Below are 17,495 nucleotides of genomic sequence, written 5' to 3' on the forward strand. Positions count from 1 at the left end.
CGAACGGAGGGCGGAGGGCGCTGCGGGGGCCGCTCGCGCCGCGTGCGGACGGCCGGAACAAAGTCACCGCCTGACGTGCAACTTGCGAATTCATCTTCGATGATCGCTTATGACGACGTTGTTATGGCCGTGTGAAATCATAATTCGTATTTGAGCCGACATTCATCGGCCGGTATCAATGACTGCTCCTCTGAAGTTTTTTTTTTTTTCTTTTTTAACAACAAAAGATAAAGATCAAGATATCCAAACAAGCATTTTAAAAAATGGCAAAAATTGTCGAAAAATTGACCATTTCTACGGATGTTTCCCTTTGTTGTAATGTCAAACAAATACTAAAGACTAATTATTGCAAAACAGTTCAATTCATCTTTATTATCTTAGACATGAAGTTGAACTGTATTTACAAGATTTTTTCAAGAAATTGCATGACTACTCAATGATCAGAATTTAATACTGCGGATTATTAGAATTGGCGTTTGCCTCCCAAAAAAAAAAAAAAAAAAAAAAATGCAGATCGGGTGCACCGTGCTAAATTTATCTGAATAACTTGCAATAAATATGTCATATTAGTGATACAATAGTGTGACAAATATGGAACTGTTAAAATATCAAGCATAATGCAAGCATTTTCCAGCGTTTAATTTGCTTTTTCAAAGTATTACGTCGTTAATATTAGTAGTATTACTATTATGTCAACTTGTTTACTGCAGTTGATTTGCGGCATTTTTCATTGAAGACACAATTTAAAAATAATGCATTCATAAATAAAATTATCAAAAAAACTATTTCTGAAGAATAAAACGTAAATCAAGATAAAATTTTTAAAAAGTTAATAAATCAATAACGAGCTATCATAAGCAGTTCATCATCACTATTGATATGCACATAATTTTACTTCAATGATGAATAAATATCCAATGAAATATAAACTAGAGTTCTAAAATAACAAGCCCAATGTTAATAAGTCAAATATTTATTAAAACCTGCATATTATTATAATTATATCAAAATTAAATTATGAGCTGTTGCATAAAGGACATTACACGACATATCTGAAATCAAATAAAGATACGCAAGATTATTATGCTTACTGCATTCAAGTTGTCTTTTGGAAGCACTTCTTGAAATGATGCTTATTATTACTGTTGTTGTTCATTTCTTTATCAACGTTTTGTGACGCCGCGCGCACAGGTGCGCCCGCGGCGTGCACGCGCACACTCACCGTCTTCCCGGGACGTGCCTGGAGGAGGTGGTCATAAAAAATTAAAGAAAAGAAAACAAAGTCAGTCCTCACGTGCAGGTCAAATCCACCGGAAAATGCCAATGACCAAAAAATAAAAAAATTTAAAATAAAAAAAAAAAAAGTCCCGTTAAATCCATGCACGTTTGTCCTCTTCCGGTTCTGCTCCTCCGGTGGTTTCGCTCGGTCCGGCTGCCCGGCCGTCAACAAGAACAACGAGAAGAATTACAAGAAGAAAGAAAGAAAGAAAGAAAGAGAGGAAGAAAGAAAGAAAAGAAGAAGAATAGGAAGAAAGGAAGCGACCGAGCTCGGCGCGGATGCTCGCAGTTCGCTCGGCAAACTCCGGAAAACACCGGACATCTTCGACTCTTTCCGGAAGGTCCAGCGAAGCCGGCGACGCTGATTGGTCGGCGAGCTTTGGCGCGGCTGCCACGCACGTCGATAATGACGTCACAAGACCGGCGTCTCCCAATTGACACGTTTCGACTCGAAATCAGAACTCGATGCATCTTTTTTGAGGACTTTATGGCCCTTCCTACGCATTTTGGATAAGTTATTCCTTCTTCTTCTTCTTCTTTTCCTTTCGGCTTGTCCCATTAGGGGTCGCCACAGCGTGTCATCATAGATGGGCACAGTTTGACACCGGATGCCTTTCCTGACGCAACGAGGGATAAGTTATTCCATATTATGAAAATGTCACTGATGGCGTAGTGGTACACACGTGGGATCGATTCCCGCTCAGTGATGGTGTCGATATCTGTGACTGCGCCAAATCAAAATCCTGTTTGCAAAATTGAGATTGTCCAGCCCGCAAACTTGTGGTCAAGCTGCCCCCCCCCCACGTTAAAGAGCCCACCAGATGGCCCCGCCTCCCCGAGGGCACGCGTGCTAATATTAGCGCGGTTCTCGCAAGGCGGACTCGAGGTGGCAGATGGCGCCGCCCGTCCCGCGTCCGCTCGCCACCGCAAAGGAAAAAAAAAACAAAAAAACACAAAACAAAACAATTGCACGAGATCGTGTCCGTTCACTGGCAACCCAAAAACAAAATCCTCAAAACAAAATTTAAATAAACAACATTTATGCATTCATGTTTGCCAACTGGGCACTAAAAGTACAAAAAGTGAAGCACGACATGTTAAATGTTAAAATGACCTTAACCCTAATAGTGAAAAAAAAAAAAAAAAAACAATATCAACACGACTACTACACCACAAGTGTCCTGAACTATCTCACTAGTGAGGATCAAGTGTGTACTGGTACGTGGAAGAAATACTGAAACAATTCCTGGAAAGCATTTTCTTCCACATCCTTCGTAAAAAGGCTACTAGTGCCTGACAGATGATTTACTAGTCGGGCGCAGCAATGTTACAGCAAATCGCAAATTGCAACCTGACGCTTGTAGCCAAAGTCTTACTAAGATGAGAGTCGGCCATGTTTTACGAGCGTATCTGTCGCGCCAGAGGCGGGCGCTGCAGGCCCAAGCGCTAATGAGCAAGGCACGAGGGAAGTGGGGCCTGCACAAGATGGCCGACGGGATGCCCACCACTGATCTAAAAAAAAAAAAAAAAAAAAAAACCCAAAAAACAGACTGGATCCACATCAAGCCATGTCGATCGCTTGAAGCCATTTGGCTGCCATTTTGGTACTCCCAAAACGTGCTGGTGACGCGGTTCACGGGTTGGGTTACGGCGGTGGTTTTCTCAATAAATTTGGCATGTTGAATTCAAATTGGTCGTGTGAGCTTGACATTTTTTTCAGTTCTGGTAACATGAAGGATTTTCAATTCAACTTGGGAAGCCAAAAAGGGCGAAGTGCAAAGGAAAGACATCCAACACCGTGACCAGCGCGAAAGCTTGCATGTTACCGAGGGCCCGATTTCCGTGACATGTTAACTTTTCCCAAAATACGCTGTGAAGCACTATCATCATAACATGGCAAAAAAAACTAAACAGTTTTTATCATAAAAACATGACATTTTAAGTCAATCAGTTGTATATGTTTTGGAAAAGAAGGACTCGCAATGGGCAAATACGTGCTAAAGGCATCGTTCATTTGTCGTCTCTGCGACGTCCCATTTCACACACAAAATTTCAACTCGTTTCCACGCATTTGAAAATCAAATTCAATTTGCAGAGTTCTGTATTATAAAATTCATCAAAAATTTCTGTCTGGGACAATATTGACATCGCTTTTTCACAAAAAAACGAGTGAACAGTGCACAACAACAACAACCGGAAACAAAACTTTGTTCAAGTGACTTAAACTCATCAGAAAAAAAAAAAAAACTTTTACAAACAAACTTTAACAGTTGTCAAAGTAAATCTTTCAAACTTACCTGTGGAACGTTTTCTCACGGCCACGAAATTGGCGATTAACACAGTTAATCAGTGCACAGGTCGGCATGCTTGTTTTGGGAGGATCAAGATGGCTTCAGCTTTGGTGGCCAATGAGCTTTCCAGTCTTTTTTTTTTATGTTTTTTTTTTTTTTTTCGATCAGTGGATGCCCATGAGCCTCTTATCCTCACAAGCGTGACGGGGCCAATCACCGCTATCTTCAGCCTCCTTTTATTTGATTATTTTAATGCATCGTCAACCAAATAAAATAAGAGGCGGGCCGATTTCATTTTTCGAGTAGAGCAGAAAATGTTTGGGGTTTTTATTCCGCCTTGTCCCTTTAGCTCAGTGGTTCCCAAACTTTTTTTTTTTTTTGGGGGGGTGGGGGGTGGTGGTGTCCCCCTTTTTGGAAAAACGGGGCCGAAACCTGCAGGCTTGTCGACATTATCCCTGGGAATCAACAAAAACATGAACAACAACAGCCGGGTGTGACTTCATGAAAAGTTTTCATGATAGTTGGTCCCACAGAAACTAGATGAGCCATTTTTTGGAATTCTTCTCTTTTTGCGCTCGTCACACCCCCGCTTGACTGGGCGAGAGGCCGTCTACACCCTTGACCGGTCGCCACTTTATGTCCCAAATAAAGGAATATTTTGTAGTTGTTGAAATGTTGTCAAAAAGTTTTCCCACCGCTTCCGGACACGTCACGTGATTAAACAAAACAAAAACAACAAAAAAAAAAGAAGCGAACTTCCTGTGATTTGATTAAATGGGAAAACGATAAAGATAACCACAGAACTAGATCGACGTTATTTGTTCACTTTTTTTGTGTGCGCGTCTCGTTGACGTAAGAAAACGGAAACGCGTGAGGTGACACGTGACTCGCAGCTGTTTGCGCTCCGCTGCTTCCTCGTACGTCACATCCGTCAAAGTCGTCGTAAAAAAGCCCGACTTCCTTCCAAGATGTCGTCGGCGGCGCTTCGCTTCTGCGCCAACATCAGCTGGCTGTTCACCGAGCTGCCGGACTTCCCGCAACGGATGCGGGCGGCCGCCGAGGCCGGCTTCCGAGCCGTGGAGGCGGCCTGGCTCTACGACGTCCACCCGCTGGAGCTGCGCGCGGCCAAAGACCTCCACGGCCTGGAGGTCGTCCTCATCAACACGCCGCCGGGTCAGGAGACTGGAGAGTAACAACCCCCCCCCCCCCCAAAACCCTCATCCTCATCATCATTCTCCTCGCGTCTGCCGCAGGTGACGTCACGGCGGGAGAGTTGGGCTTGGCGGCGCTCCCCGGACGAGAAAAAGACTTCGAACGAGGACTCAGTGAGGCCGTCCGCTATGCCGCAGCCCTGGACTGCAAAAGGTCAACGTGGCGCACGCGCCCGCGCACAAAACCATTTAGTCAGAGGCCGCTTATGCTTTTGTAGCAAGTGTTGCTCACTCAGCTGGGATCGGCACGACGTTTGCTTGCAGTCCGGTCCAAACAATGCCAGCATCCTCTGTGCCAGTCTTCTGGGTTTTCTGGAAGTGACGGAGCACAAAACTCGTCCCGTTTTTGTTTTTTTTTTTTTATTGAACGTCTGGAGATGAATCAGTTCCATCTGCGGCTGCTCTCCCGCGGCGCCGCTCCAGGGTCTTGCGTGACTGAATCAGAATCTCGGCTCACTTTGATCCGCTGAGTCGGGGGCCGTCGGTTCCCGCCTCGATTGGCTCTTGGTAGAAAAGCGACGGCTGGCGTTTTGTTTTATTCCTCGAAAGGCGCAATTGTCGCTTGACAAATGACACGTGCGGCCTCGGTGAAGAAGGATTTAGCGGTCCGTTCTCTGTTCAACATTCGGCACTCGCCGTCGAATTTTCTTTTCTTTGGCCCACTCGCGGTCTGGCCGGACCAGACGGAACCGCCCAACGTCGCAAATGAATGTCGTCTTGATTTTGATGCGATTCGGCACCAACCGTTGGCCGGCCAGATTGACATGATCGGCGGGCCGGAGGTGGCCCACGGGCCGTGGTTTGCCCACACTTAAGAGACAACGCGCAAAATAACCTTTTCACGTACGCCGAAATAAATGCGTTGATCAAATGCTCTTAAAAATGAAATCTCATCAATACTCTGAAGTTCCAAATTTGTACATTTTCAACTCCACGCGTATTGACATATTTTTATTGGTAAAAACGTAATTGAAGTCGGTAAGCGTGACATTAAAGTGTGAACTTTTTTGGTGGGAGGAGTTTTCAAAATTGCAACAAGATGCCAACATGTTAATTGTCACCCCCCCAATTTTTTTTTTCATTCATTTTGAATATTTCCCATTTGCGCAGGATCCACATCATGGCCGGCAGGATTCCGGCGGGAGTCGACGGCGGCGCCGCGTCGCAGGAGATGGAGGCGGCGTTTGTGCGGAATCTCGTATTCGCCGCCGAGCTGCTCTCCCAGGTGTCCGCCGTCGTAACGACACGCCGCCGCCGCCGCCGCGCCGCCGACTTAACTTCCCGTGTGCGTTAGCATGGAATGATCGGCCTGATCGAGCCCATCAACACGCGGCTGACGGACGCTCGCTATTTTCTGTCGTCGCCTCACCAAGGTAACGAGCCCGATTAAAGAAAAGCCCCCGAAATCAAATCGGGCCTCTCCAACTCGTCGTTTTTGTGCGCAGCCGCCGCCATCTTGAGCAAAGTGGCCAAGGAAAACATCAAACTGCAAATGGTGAGTGGGCGCTCGTTCATTATATTAAAGATTATTATTATTATTATTTTGCAAATATCATCACGTTTGAATTTTTCCACGCAGGACGTTTTCCACTGGCAAATTATGGACGGAAACCTGACGCACAACATGAAGCAATATTTGCCTCTGCTGGGTGAGCAAACTCGAGCAAAAAGTGGCTAGGCCGGAATTCCGTTTTTGCTGCCATCTAGTGGACGTGCTTCGAATCGCTCTGCCCGTCAGACGTCGCTGGCATCCAAGACAAAATTGACTTTGAACCAATGAAACATTCCGATTTTCCACATGTCATTTTATCGAGCAAGTAACCCTTCTTTCGGCTTGTCCCTTTCGGGGTCGGAAAACATCCAAACATTTTGTGTTGCGGGGTGGCCAACGCCCTCAACCGGTCGCCAGCTGAGTTTTAAATTGGTCTTTCTCAAAATTTTCAATGCAAAATACTGACATTGTTATTACATGTAAAGGTGTGTTACATTTTTATACGTACAGTATTTATTTTTAATTGAAAAACAAGCCATCCACCCATGTTCTTAGCTGCTTATCCTCACAAGGGTCAGAGCGACTGCTGGAGCCTATCCCAGCTGTCAAGGGGCGGGAGGGGTACACCCCGAACTGGTCGCCAGCCAATCTCAGGGCACGCCGAGACTCACAATCACACCTTGGGGCAATTTAGAGTGTCCAATTCATGTTGCGCGTTTTTGGGATGTGGGAGGAAACCGGAGAGCCCACCCGGAGAAAAGCCACGCTTGCGGGCACGGGGGAGGACATGCAAACTCCACACTGGCGGGGCCGAGATCGAACCCGGATCCTCACACGTGTGAGGCCAACGCTTTTAACTGCTGATCCACCGTGGTGGCGAAAAAATGACATCATGAAAATATATTTTTTGAATTTATTAAAACAAATTGAAATGTAATGTCCAGCAGCACGGTGGGGGAAGCTGTAAAGCGGTGGCCTCACAGTTCGGAGGACCCGGGTTCAAATCCCTCCTTTTCTCCGGGTGGGCACGCCGCTTTCCTCCCACGTAAATAAATTCCCTGCTTGCCTTCATTGGACACTGTAAATTGCCCCAAGGTGTGATTGTGAGTGCGAATGGTTGTTTGTCTCTAGGCTGGCGACCAGTTCAGGGTGTACCGGGACACAGTCTCAAGTTCAGAGAAGCACAACGAACGCTGAATGAAATTAAATGTGACAAAGAGCTGAAAATATTTGTGAATTTTCACGAAAGGAAAAGACGCGCGAAGACGTTGACGCTGCGGACTTTGCATCATCAGGTCACGTCCAGGTGGCTCAGGTCCCCGGCAGGAACGAGCCGGACAGCGCCGGCGAGATCAACTACGACTACGTCTTCTCCACGCTGGAGACGCTCGGCTACCGAGGATACGTCGGCTGCGAGTACAAGCCGCGAGGTCGGCGGTTCGGCGCCGCCCACGCGTCCGTCGCTCGCCGTTAACTTTGCGCTTGTCGTCTTGTTCTGCAGGAAGTACGCGGGAAGGTTTGGCCTGGCTCAAACGTTACTTTGGCCGCACGGACGGATCGGGAAAGCAGAAGGCCGGCTGCTAACGCTAATCTTCAGATTGTAGAAAAATGAAAAATTGACTGAAATCTCACCAAAGCCAGGAGCATTTCAAAGCTGAGTGTTTAGTGGAAGCCCCCTTTTGAACTTCTGCCAGCGGGTCTCTCCAGAGACGCTCACTCACTCGGGGTTCTGGCTGGCCCGTTCGGCGTTGTTCTGAAGCCACACTTTCGTGCGCTTAGGTTCATTGACCTGTCGGAAGGCGAACCTTCGGCCCGGTCCGGCGGAGGAGGTTTCGGTTCCGGGATTTTTCTTCCGATGCCTCCTCCCCCGGTTGCTCAGTTTGGTCGGCCCGAAAGCTCAAGGAAGGGTCCCGGTTCTGGTCGTCCCGACCGGCTTCCGTTGAAGGATTACGGAGCCAACCGTGCTCCTTTGGAAAACTTAAGCGCGTCAGAAATTTTGGCCCGATCCACAATTCTGTCTCTGAGCTCTTCGGGCAGTTCCTTTGACCTTTGACATGGACTGTGAGCTCTAAATTTTTTTTTTTGGTGGCTTCCTTCCTCATTTCCAATCAAAACACAACTGAGGACGAGCAGAAGAAATGAGAAAATGCAAAGCTTCTGAATGCTGGCTGTGCGATATTTCAAGTTTTCAGAAAAAAACAAAAAAAATGCAAAAATTCAATTTTTTTTTTTAATCAATCCTGTGTGCACACGAATAAGGGGGGGGGGGGATTGAAGGGGGTGTGAAAACTTTCTGTACCGTCCGTGCAGAACGGAAGCAAATGTGACATTTCGGGGGCAAAATTGCTGTCATTTTGGAAACATTAACCGTCCTGTGCCTAAATGCAAGTTTAGAACATCAATCCCACCCACAAAAATGATTTATTTTTGCATTTGTGTGTCAGGTCCATAAAGTGTCCTGTATGGAACTGTACAGTATCTCATTTCCAATATACAATAAATGAGCGATTACAGTGCAGTGCTTGGAATTTGGCCTCCAGCGTTGGACCTGCTTAAGCCGACTGTGGGTGCGTTTGGCTCACATTGGCGCCACTGACGGGGGGGGGGGGGGGGGGGTAGAAACCCCTCGAGTCTCGTCCTCCTCGTCAAGTTTTTGTGACTTGCAAAGTCGATTAAAAAAAAAAAACAAAAAAAAACTAGAAAGGCACTTTTGGGCAGAGAAAAGCAAAAAAAAAAAAAAAAAAACCCAACTGAAATGTCGGCGCAAACGCTGACGTGGTGGCAAACCCCCCCCCATCAAGTCCAACGACCGCAGACGGGCGTCCGATGCGAACTAAGTCCAACGTGACCTTTGCAGGGATTGCTGGTGTCACTATGGTAGTCCTGCGATGGACCGGTGACCAATCCAGGGTCCGCTCTGCCTTTCCAGACAGTCGGAAAGCCTCCGAGTTGCCTTTCATTCCAGAATCCAACTAAGCGCCTCGGACCCTTTTCAGGACCAGGTCCAAAAGACTGTCACGCATCTCGGGAGGGGTCAAGCATTTGGAGTCTACTCACGCTCAGTGTGCTAACTAAGTTGCGACCCTGTCTGGACCTTTTGGCACCCTATAGAAGTCCAAACCCGAGTCTTTCATACAACTAAAACATGATCCAGAAATGTCACAATAAATTTGAAAAAATGCTTTCAAACAGCTCAGCTTAATGCTAACGCTATCGAGCCACAAACTCGCTTTTGCGGCCAACGACCGTCACTGGAAGACACCAACTCAAACGAGGAGGCGCCGCTTACAAGAGTCCGGTCCAGAGGTTGTAGCAGGCCGCGTTGATGACGGACTCCAGGTGCTGGTACATGGAGACCAGTTGGGGCGGCAGGCTGCTGCCGTCCTGCGGCCGCGGCGGCAGGGGCTCCCGCAAAACCACCTTTAGACTCTGGAACGACAACGACGGTGGAAAATCAATCTTCAGGTCGGTCGGGTTGACGCGTCATCTTGAAATCTCACCGTTTTGCCAGCTTGGGAGTCCAGGAAGACCAAAACGAAACAGTCCGTGAACTTCTGGTTCAGGACAGCCTGGATAAAAGAGGCAGCGGGTTCGGTTTGTTGTCCGCGTGATTCAGTTTCGGGCGGAGGACGTAGACAGTGTCTCACCAGATATTGGATGCCGGCGTCGTCGAAATGCCGGCAACTTTGAGGGAATCGGCCCAGCAGGACTTTGATGAGACTCTGGTACCAGGCCGTACTCATGTTCAGGAAGCAGTCCTGCAGCAAAACAAAGACCAGTCCGTCACAAGATCAGCGGTTTATGGTCTCAAGTCTACAAATGACGTTGACATTGACATCTTTTCCCAAATATCAGAGCGAAGGTGATGGAGGTCCAAAACAAAACAGAAGCAAAGTTCTGCAGTGAGCCTTCTCGGGGCAACTGGGACCACCTCGCACCACCATCATGACTTTGACAAGTCCCTGGTGGTTTGGATCCTGGGTTACTTTAACCGACCGGTTGAACACTGCGGCCAGAAAAGTTTTGTCAGTCGGACAGGACAGACAATTCTGGATCGTCTGACCCCTACCACCACCTGGTGTCCTTGAGCAGGGCACAGAAACTCACAGAAACTGCTACACTGCTAACGGTCCGTGCCTGCCGTTTTATGTCGGACTGGGCCGAACCCTGCCGAGGGTAAACGGAACCACCGACCGCCACCAAGACTTTGCGATGTGTCCCTGGTGGCGCGGACCCTGGTTCACTTCAATCAGCTGGCAATCGAACGCGGGCCAGAAAAGTCTGACGACTTTGACAACGCGGACCTGCTGATGCACCATCGACCCATTCCTAAGCACAGGAACGACAGTCATTGGACAGATTCCAGAACGGTCTGAAAAAGAAGTTGCAAGTCTCTTTCAAGACTGGCATTCAGCTTTCCCGGTGGCCACTGGTTCATTTCAACCAAAAGTCCGTTTTAGACAAGATAGCACCGGAAAAGACGTGGCAACGGACCAACAAGCCCCAGCTACCCCTGTGCCTTTGAGCAATGCCGCACAAACTGCTGCCCAACATTACCAGGAACTTACCCTTCCCTCCCTCCTTACCTTCGTTTCCAGCTTGTGTTGAGAGCAAAAGCTACCCAAAATCAAAAGACAAAGCAAGATATTGTAAAATGCTTCTCACCAACTGGGGGTCAACGTCCCCCACCGAGCGGGTCTGGACAGCCTCCAGCAGCTCCTCCAGCTCGGAGAAGGACAACTTGGTCAGCTTCAGCTTGTCCAGCGCCAGGTGCTCGCCGTGGAACAGCCTCCTCCACAGGTTGTCCCGGCGGCAGTGTCGCATGGCCGCCTCCACGCTGGCCCGGATCTGCCGGCGGGCGGCGGCCACCTCGTTGTTGAGCAACGGGAACAGCGGGGTCGGGTAAAGCGGCCCCAGGGAGTCGGCGCCGCCGCCGCCGCCGCCCACCAGAGGGTAGAACTCGTTGCCGTCGCTTGGTGCGCGGGTCTCGGACGCCGACCCGGACCCGGGGGGCTCCTCCCAGAGGTCTTGCTCGGCGCCGGGGGACGTGAAGGTTTCCACCCGATCCGGGGCGGCGCGGCCGCCCAGCTCGCGGTGGATCTGAGGAAGCTTCTTAAAGCGCCGCATGTCGGCCGTGAGTCGGGGGAAGAGTTCTCGCTGGCTCGTCATCATCACGTAGAAGTGCAGCCTGCACACGCACAGTCATGACATGAGTTTGTGTCTGGGGTGATGTGTCTTTTGTGGGGCGTCTACATCGGGAAACGTGTCTTTGACTTGCGCCCAACTGCGACGTCACAAAGCGGCTATTTGAGGCCATTCTCTCGCTCGGGAGAAGATGCTTGAATGGGTCTCTCCTACCTCAGCGAGTGTCTCTCCCCCTCTGACTGCTCCTCAAAGGGGGCAGCATTGTGACACACCACCAGGGACACGTCAAAGTCGTCGTGGTGGTGAAGGCCCTCCAGGTCCTTGTAAGAACCCGAGCTGGAGCGCGGAAAGAATTCAGACTCAGGCCGGGCTACTTAAGCGTTAGCCGCGGCGCCATCCGTCCCAATCCTACCTGTTCCACAAGGCGACCAGCGCGTACTCGTGCAGGTCCGGCGAGGCCTTTTTGGCGTCGGCGGCGAAGGTGGCCTTGGACATGCGGAGGGGCTTCATGCCGTACGTGCTGGCGTGGTCGGTGATGTAGTTGTACAGCTGGTGGGCGGTGATCATCCCCGTGGACATGGAGAAGCTCCCTGGACGAGAGGATGGAAGGAGAATCATCAGGAAGGCTCGAGAAGCACCTTAACGCCTCAACCCACAGAATCCAGAAGCTTTTCTAACAGTTGGTCTGCTTGGTGCCAGCGACGTGGAAGTTTTTCCAACTACACTGCAAACGCAAACTGATTTGATCCTTATTTCCCAGGATGTGCCCAACTGAACGAAAGATCGAAGAAAAGAATCAAGCTTTTTTGACGTAACAGGGACAAGAAAAGCGAGTTCTGGTACTAGTACAACTCGTTGTGAAAAGGAAGAACTCGAGACCCTTCGAGATCAATCACTGTACTGATAAATATGTCGCGTGGGATTCAGACATTCGACTGTTCTCTCCCGATCAAGACGTTTGGTATCCTGAGAGCAGGACTCTCAGTGGCCAGCTGCGACGAGGGTGAAATCCCTCAAGGGGGCCTGAAATTCTCACAAAGAGTTTCTAACTGAGCGTTTCCTGCCTCGGAATTAAACGCGGTCAAATAATTGTCACGCAAGACAACACGTCATGGCCTCAGTGGCTGCCTACTAGTAGGCCAATACTGGGAGGAAAATCCATCCCCTGAACTCGACCCGATTGAGAACCCGCAGAGTACAAGTTCACAAGTTCTTTACAATGATTTGAATGAAAAACAAAACAAAACAAAACTGCAGTAACCATAGATGCTAATATAACTGCTGCGCGACTACATGCTTAATAATTTGGACCGGAGCGCACGAGGATGCTCGTCACCTCACCTTGGACGACGTGGTTGCGTCCAAACTTGGGGATGTCGGGATGCTGCGTGATGAAGTCTCGGAGGAAGTCGGTGAGCTGGTAGCCCTGGCGCAGCGTCATGTGGCAGCCCACCAGGTACTGGTGGACCACACGCAGGTGGAAGTCGTAGCTGAAGGAGTGCACGTGCATCAGGTCGCGGACCTTGTCGCACTCCTCCGTGAACAGCATGGAGAGCTGCAACAGAGATTCGTCAGTTCGTCTCGCGCGTCCATCGCCGCCCAAAGCGGGCCCAGAATTCTGGGAAATGAGGAGAAAGGGAGCAGGCCAAGCCGGGGTAATCGTCAAGAGTAATGGCGCGGCGTTGCCAACGGTGAGTCAGGATGTGCTGCGCTTCTGCGGGGTTTTCCTGCCGCTTCCCTTTCCCCATTTGTGGGCGCCGGTCAGACTATTTGTGCTCTGAAACTGACTTCTGGCGAGGAGACCAGGGACCAGGGAGCTCGCTTTCAGACAGCCATCAAACTGAACCGGTCGAGACATGACTGAAGAAGGCCATTTTCGAGTGGCGGTCGCACTAACCTGTCAAATCCACAGCCGAGTAACGTTAGTTAGCGTTTGATAATCGCCGCATACTCAAGTTTGATTTCTGTTGACTTGGTGATGATGGTGAAGTGCTGCCTCCACGTCAGAAAATACAACCCAGTCTTTGCGGGCGCTTGCTTTTTAACTTTCGTACGGCCAAGTGTCCTTTCTGGACCATTCCCGCGCAAATCCAGGAGTCAAGGAGACGACACCCACGAGTGGTAACCGTGGTGACAAGATAACACCGTCCTTTTGACACAGAGGAATGAAAACATGAACTCTTCTATCTCCCCTTGTGGTGTTCCTGCAATCCTGGCGTGACTATCAAGTCTGCGTCATTATGACTAGTCTCTAATTTGCAGTCCCCTTTTGCGGCCGAGTCCATTCCCGCTGTGACTTCGGCAGCGAGGTGCAGTCGGAGAGGGGGGGGGGGGCTTGTCTCGTCTCTGAGTGACGCCGCTTGTTAGCAGAGATCATGAGCACGGTGGGAAAACGAAAGTCATCGAATAAGCGTAGGCCCCGACCATGAGCCCTGGGGAACGCCGCACATCAGTGGCTGACTGTTGACTTTTCATCCACGGTGGACTCACAAAACATGCTGCGAGCGACAGGGGAGCAAGTGGAAGAAGTCCAAGCCGGAAGAAATTGGAAGCAAATCACAACCAGCGAGCAGCCAAGAAATCAGACGGACGAGCTCAGCAGTTCAAAGGTCACGATTAACCTTTGACCACGTGACCATTTCCAGTCAAACAGGAAGTTCTTCTTCCATTCGATTGCCAGCCATCCCGCAGGAGAACAAACAAACGAAAAAAAAAGCAGCAAAGATTGACGACAGCAAGCAGAACGGCGAGGTAAGAGGAAGGAGGGGGGGGGGGGGTCGATTGTCTCCCCCATCCTGGCCCCCGCGACCCCCTTTGCTTGATATTGGCCGGGACGTACCGAACAGTCAGACCCGGGGGCGGAGTCCGGGAACGGCTTGCAACGAACTTTGGTGAGGAGGCCGCCCTGATGGAGACATGACAGGAAGGAAGTGTGTCCGTGAAGGGGGGGGGGGGGGGGGGGGGGGGGGCGGCATCGGGCAGGCCACCCCCCCCAAAAAAAAAAAAAAAAAAAAAGCTCACGAAGACAAACATACAATTGGTTAGCTGGAAGACGCGATTCCAAGTAACCCCCGTGAGGTTTGTCGCTCGGAAAATTAAAAAAAAAAAAAAAAACAACACAGCAGCAAACTGTTGTTGCGTGGTCCGTAATCCGTCCGAGAGGCACCGAATTCCCGTCCGATCGGTCGAGAACCGGGAAGCGAGCGCCAGTTTGGGTGCTAAACGCGGGAATGACTTTCCATGACCGAGTAATTCATTCCCTGAGAATGATCCATTCATTTTTAACAAGAAAACGTAAATACAAAGAAATATAACTCGAGTCAAGTTCAAAAGTAACAAAGTCTGCAACGTGTTCGGCTCTTGTTAGAAATCTTTCGATTACAATTTCTGATCATTAATAACATTTGGAGGACCCCCCCAGATCCCATTGAGCATCACAGACTGAATTTAAAAATAATAATAATGAGCCCCTGCCTCCCATCGGCGGACACGCGACAACGCTTCCAGGACCCGTGCGCGGAATACAACAGGAAGTCGGCCAATTTACTTTGCCAAACTCCAAATCCGGAAAACTGGAAGCGGCTATCCTAGAGCAAGATGGCCGACTGTAAGTTTTTTTTTTTTTTCTTTTTTTGACCATGTCGTCTGAAATCGGTGAAGTCCGATGACCTTCTGGCACGTTTCAGAGCCGCCATTTTGTGTCCCAAAAGCCAGGAAACGCCTTACCTGCGAGTTGACCGACTGGCCCATGGGGATGCGAGAACACTCCAGCGCGTACTGCTTGACGCAGAAGTAGCAGCCCTACAAAACAAAAGAAACGCGACAGCGAAACATCTTAGCGTCCTTCCTCCTCTTTTTCCTCAGATTTTTGTCATCTTAGCATTAAGATTTTTCCTGGTTTTCGCTGGTACCTGAAATGCCAGCTCCATCAGCACGATCCCGCCCGGCAGCGCCCTCTGGAGGTGGTACGCGGTGGTGGCGGAGGCGGCGCTCTGCGTTCATCATTTATATATCAGAATTAACTTGATACAATAAAAGCGGTCAAATGAATATGTGAAATTACATCTGGGATGAATAAAGATGACTCAGATTCTTAAAAATTCATACGCGTTCTTTCATATTTGAAAATGCTAATTCCATATTTAAAACAGCGCTCCCCCCCCCCCCCCGTTAATTCTAATGATTAAAACGTGCAAAATGTGTGTTTCAAAAAAAAAAAAAAAAAAAAAAAATTCACCTTGGGGCTGTCTTCGCTCTTCTGCTTGACGTAAGAGAAGGACATCCTGCCCTCGGACGACATGGAGCTCAACATGGCGGCGCGGGCGCGGGCGATGCTGGCGGACAACGTGGGGGGGGGGGCGAGAGCCGCGGTCAGCGGGGTCACGTGTGCGCTTTCGGTCACAAACGTACAGATGAACACACGCTCGGGCGAGAGTCATCCAAGGATAAGCTCCGCCCACGTGCGGCAAAGACGACAGATGGCTGGTATCGCACGCACCCCCACCCACCTCCCCCGCCCAACAGTTTCCTCGGGCGGATACAAACCTGCGAGCGGGCGACTGCGGGCGCACCTGCACCAGGATGAAGCCCAAACTCTGCAGGTACTGCACGTACTGCTGCAGAAAAGCGCCCGAGATGTCCAGCACCCAGTGTTCTTCCTTCAGGCGGACGGGCAGCGCGTCGCCAGAGTCGCCGCTGTGGCTGCGGTCGCGGCCCGACGCCGTCGAGTCGTTGGACCGGTGTCGCTTCTGCAAAAACAGCGCCCGACGCTACCGAACACAACTGAACGCGGAAGGAAGTCCAAACCTCGCGTTTGCAACCGTTGCTGAGCAGAGCGGGAGATTTGTTATTGTCGTGGCCTTGAGTTGAAAGAAAACCAAAAACGTTGGTGCCCGTCGTGCCTTTTCGTTTGTTTTTAGCTCAAATTTGGTTTTTTTTTTAGTACAATACTTTTTATAGTTTCATCCTAATGTTGGGATATATCTTGAGGAATCACTTTTGTCCCATTTACATATTTCGATTCCATTGTTTTTCATGCTAATTTAACATTTGTGTCCCCGGTACCTTGGTCGGCGGCTGCGTGGCTTGTTCCTCCTGGATCTGCTTGCGGAAGACGGGGTCAAAGAGCAACGGCGTGGCGCAGTAGTGGACCAGACGCGACGACTGCTTCAAGGTTTCCAGGTCGGCCATCTAGAGGCGGACGTTTGGAAAGGCGGCGTGAGTGACTTGAAGCTCATTTTTGTGCCACGACGTTGGAAAGCTTCACGTTCTATCCTCACACTTCTTTCTTTACTATCAACGGGTCCGTCTACAGCCATCACACTGATCGAGGTGAGCCTCAAGGCTCAATCCTTGTGCTCCTGCTTTTCAACATCTCCAAGTCAAATTAAAAATCACGGCTGTCATCAAATCGACTAAAACCAAACAGCTACAAAATGTCTTTGAGGACATTCTCCTGGAGGCGGACATTTTCGCATCCCCTGAAGTCCACAACCTGGGCCTCATCCTGACTCCGCCCTCTCCTACTCCAAGTCAGACATTAAATCCATCAGACTCCGGCACCGTCGGCCAGAACCTGATCTGTGCCTTTACTGCTGGCCTCCTGGACTACGGTCGGGTGAATCCGGCGGCATCCGAGACGCGCTTCAGCTGTCCAGGACTCGGTCCCAACGAGGCCTGGCAGCCTATCCGCCTTCACTGGCTCCAGTGAAATTTTGGACCTCCTCTACAAAACTTTCCGGGCCGAGCCAACCGCCTCGCAGCCTGCGGGCCTCCAGCACGTGTCTGCGACCCGAGTTCTGAGATGGCCCGGCCCAGCTTCAAGCCCACACGCTTGCCCGGAGTTTGCCACCTTTCGGTATTGCTCGGAATTGAGTTTTTTGTCTAACGTGCGTCCGTGGGTGCCCTGAAAGGCGCGATATTCTCGTGGGTTTTTTTTTTTTGTGAAGCCCGGACGCGGCGCCGAACGCACCGCGATGGGCATGTTGGACTGTGCCGAGCGCTGCTGCCACGTCACAAACAGGTTTTCGATCTTCATCTGCTTCTCCAGCTCTGCACAAAAACACACACACAAAAAAA

The 17,495-nt window shown here is 49.9% G+C and overlaps 3 protein-coding genes across 19 annotated transcripts in view; 1 reads left to right on the forward strand and 2 right to left on the reverse strand.

The window, feature by feature from the left end:
- Window positions 1-4,306, reverse strand: part of ptprfa (protein tyrosine phosphatase receptor type Fa) — a 43,854-nt gene extending 39,548 nt beyond the window's left edge. For all 11 annotated transcript variants that reach the window (XM_061824660.1, XM_061824670.1, XM_061824669.1 and 8 more), the window contains exon 1: window positions 3,576-4,306. The gene's annotated coding sequence lies outside the window, so the exon portion shown is untranslated. The remainder of the gene's footprint in view (window positions 1-3,575) is intronic.
- A 164-nt stretch (window positions 4,307-4,470) lies between these two features.
- On the forward strand, window positions 4,471-8,790 carry hyi (hydroxypyruvate isomerase). 2 transcript variants are annotated; one of them, XM_061824682.1, is made up of 8 exons: window positions 4,471-4,742; window positions 4,823-4,934; window positions 5,891-6,005; window positions 6,075-6,153; window positions 6,226-6,275; window positions 6,360-6,429; window positions 7,568-7,688; window positions 7,774-8,790. In XM_061824682.1, exons 1-8 carry the CDS (start codon window positions 4,538-4,540, stop codon window positions 7,874-7,876), a joined length of 855 nt encoding a protein of 284 aa, XP_061680666.1. In that variant the 5' UTR covers window positions 4,471-4,537; the 3' UTR covers window positions 7,877-8,790. The 2 variants fall into 2 exon arrangements, with proteins under 2 accessions (XP_061680666.1, XP_061680668.1); XM_061824684.1 differs by having other exon boundaries at window positions 4,474-4,742; window positions 7,568-7,702.
- The window catches only part of szt2 (SZT2 subunit of KICSTOR complex), a 44,605-nt gene continuing 35,598 nt past the window's right edge, over window positions 8,489-17,495 (reverse strand). For 4 of the 6 annotated variants that reach the window (XM_061824657.1, XM_061824654.1, XM_061824655.1 and 1 more), the window contains exons 63-76: window positions 17,389-17,468; window positions 16,482-16,607; window positions 15,963-16,165; window positions 15,655-15,751; window positions 15,329-15,409; window positions 15,144-15,218; window positions 14,257-14,322; window positions 12,759-12,972; window positions 11,830-12,007; window positions 11,631-11,753; window positions 10,938-11,460; window positions 9,920-10,030; window positions 9,773-9,841; window positions 8,489-9,701 (exon numbers count right to left, since the gene is read on the reverse strand). In XM_061824657.1, coding sequence (XP_061680641.1) covers window positions 9,558-9,701; window positions 9,773-9,841; window positions 9,920-10,030; window positions 10,938-11,460; window positions 11,631-11,753; window positions 11,830-12,007; window positions 12,759-12,972; window positions 14,257-14,322; window positions 15,144-15,218; window positions 15,329-15,409; window positions 15,655-15,751; window positions 15,963-16,165; window positions 16,482-16,607; window positions 17,389-17,468 — 2,090 coding nt within the window. In that variant the 3' untranslated portion in view covers window positions 8,489-9,557. Of the gene's footprint in view, window positions 9,702-9,772; window positions 9,842-9,919; window positions 10,031-10,937; window positions 11,461-11,630; window positions 11,754-11,829; window positions 12,008-12,758; window positions 12,973-14,256; window positions 14,323-15,143; window positions 15,219-15,328; window positions 15,410-15,654; window positions 15,752-15,962; window positions 16,166-16,481; window positions 16,608-17,388; window positions 17,469-17,495 lie in introns of those variants that run through there. The other 2 variants (XM_061824656.1, XR_009795693.1) reach the window with 2 other exon arrangements.

The sequence above is a fragment of the Syngnathoides biaculeatus genome, chromosome 7, assembly GCF_019802595.1.
Source record: "Syngnathoides biaculeatus isolate LvHL_M chromosome 7, ASM1980259v1, whole genome shotgun sequence".
Lineage (NCBI taxonomy): Eukaryota > Metazoa > Chordata > Actinopteri > Syngnathiformes > Syngnathidae > Syngnathoides > Syngnathoides biaculeatus.

Bases quoted from the DNA above. Each gene is read 5' to 3' on its own strand.
- hyi (XM_061824682.1), top strand. From the start codon at position 4,538: ATGTCGTCGGCGGCGCTTCGCTTCTGCGCCAACATCAGCTGGCTGTTC. The intron at 4,935-5,890 runs GTCAACGTGGCG...CCATTTGCGCAG, and splicing joins GCAGCCCTGGACTGCAAAAG to GATCCACATCATGGCCGGCA. The intron at 7,689-7,773 runs GTACAAGCCGCG...CTTGTTCTGCAG, and splicing joins CGAGGATACGTCGGCTGCGA to GAAGTACGCGGGAAGGTTTG.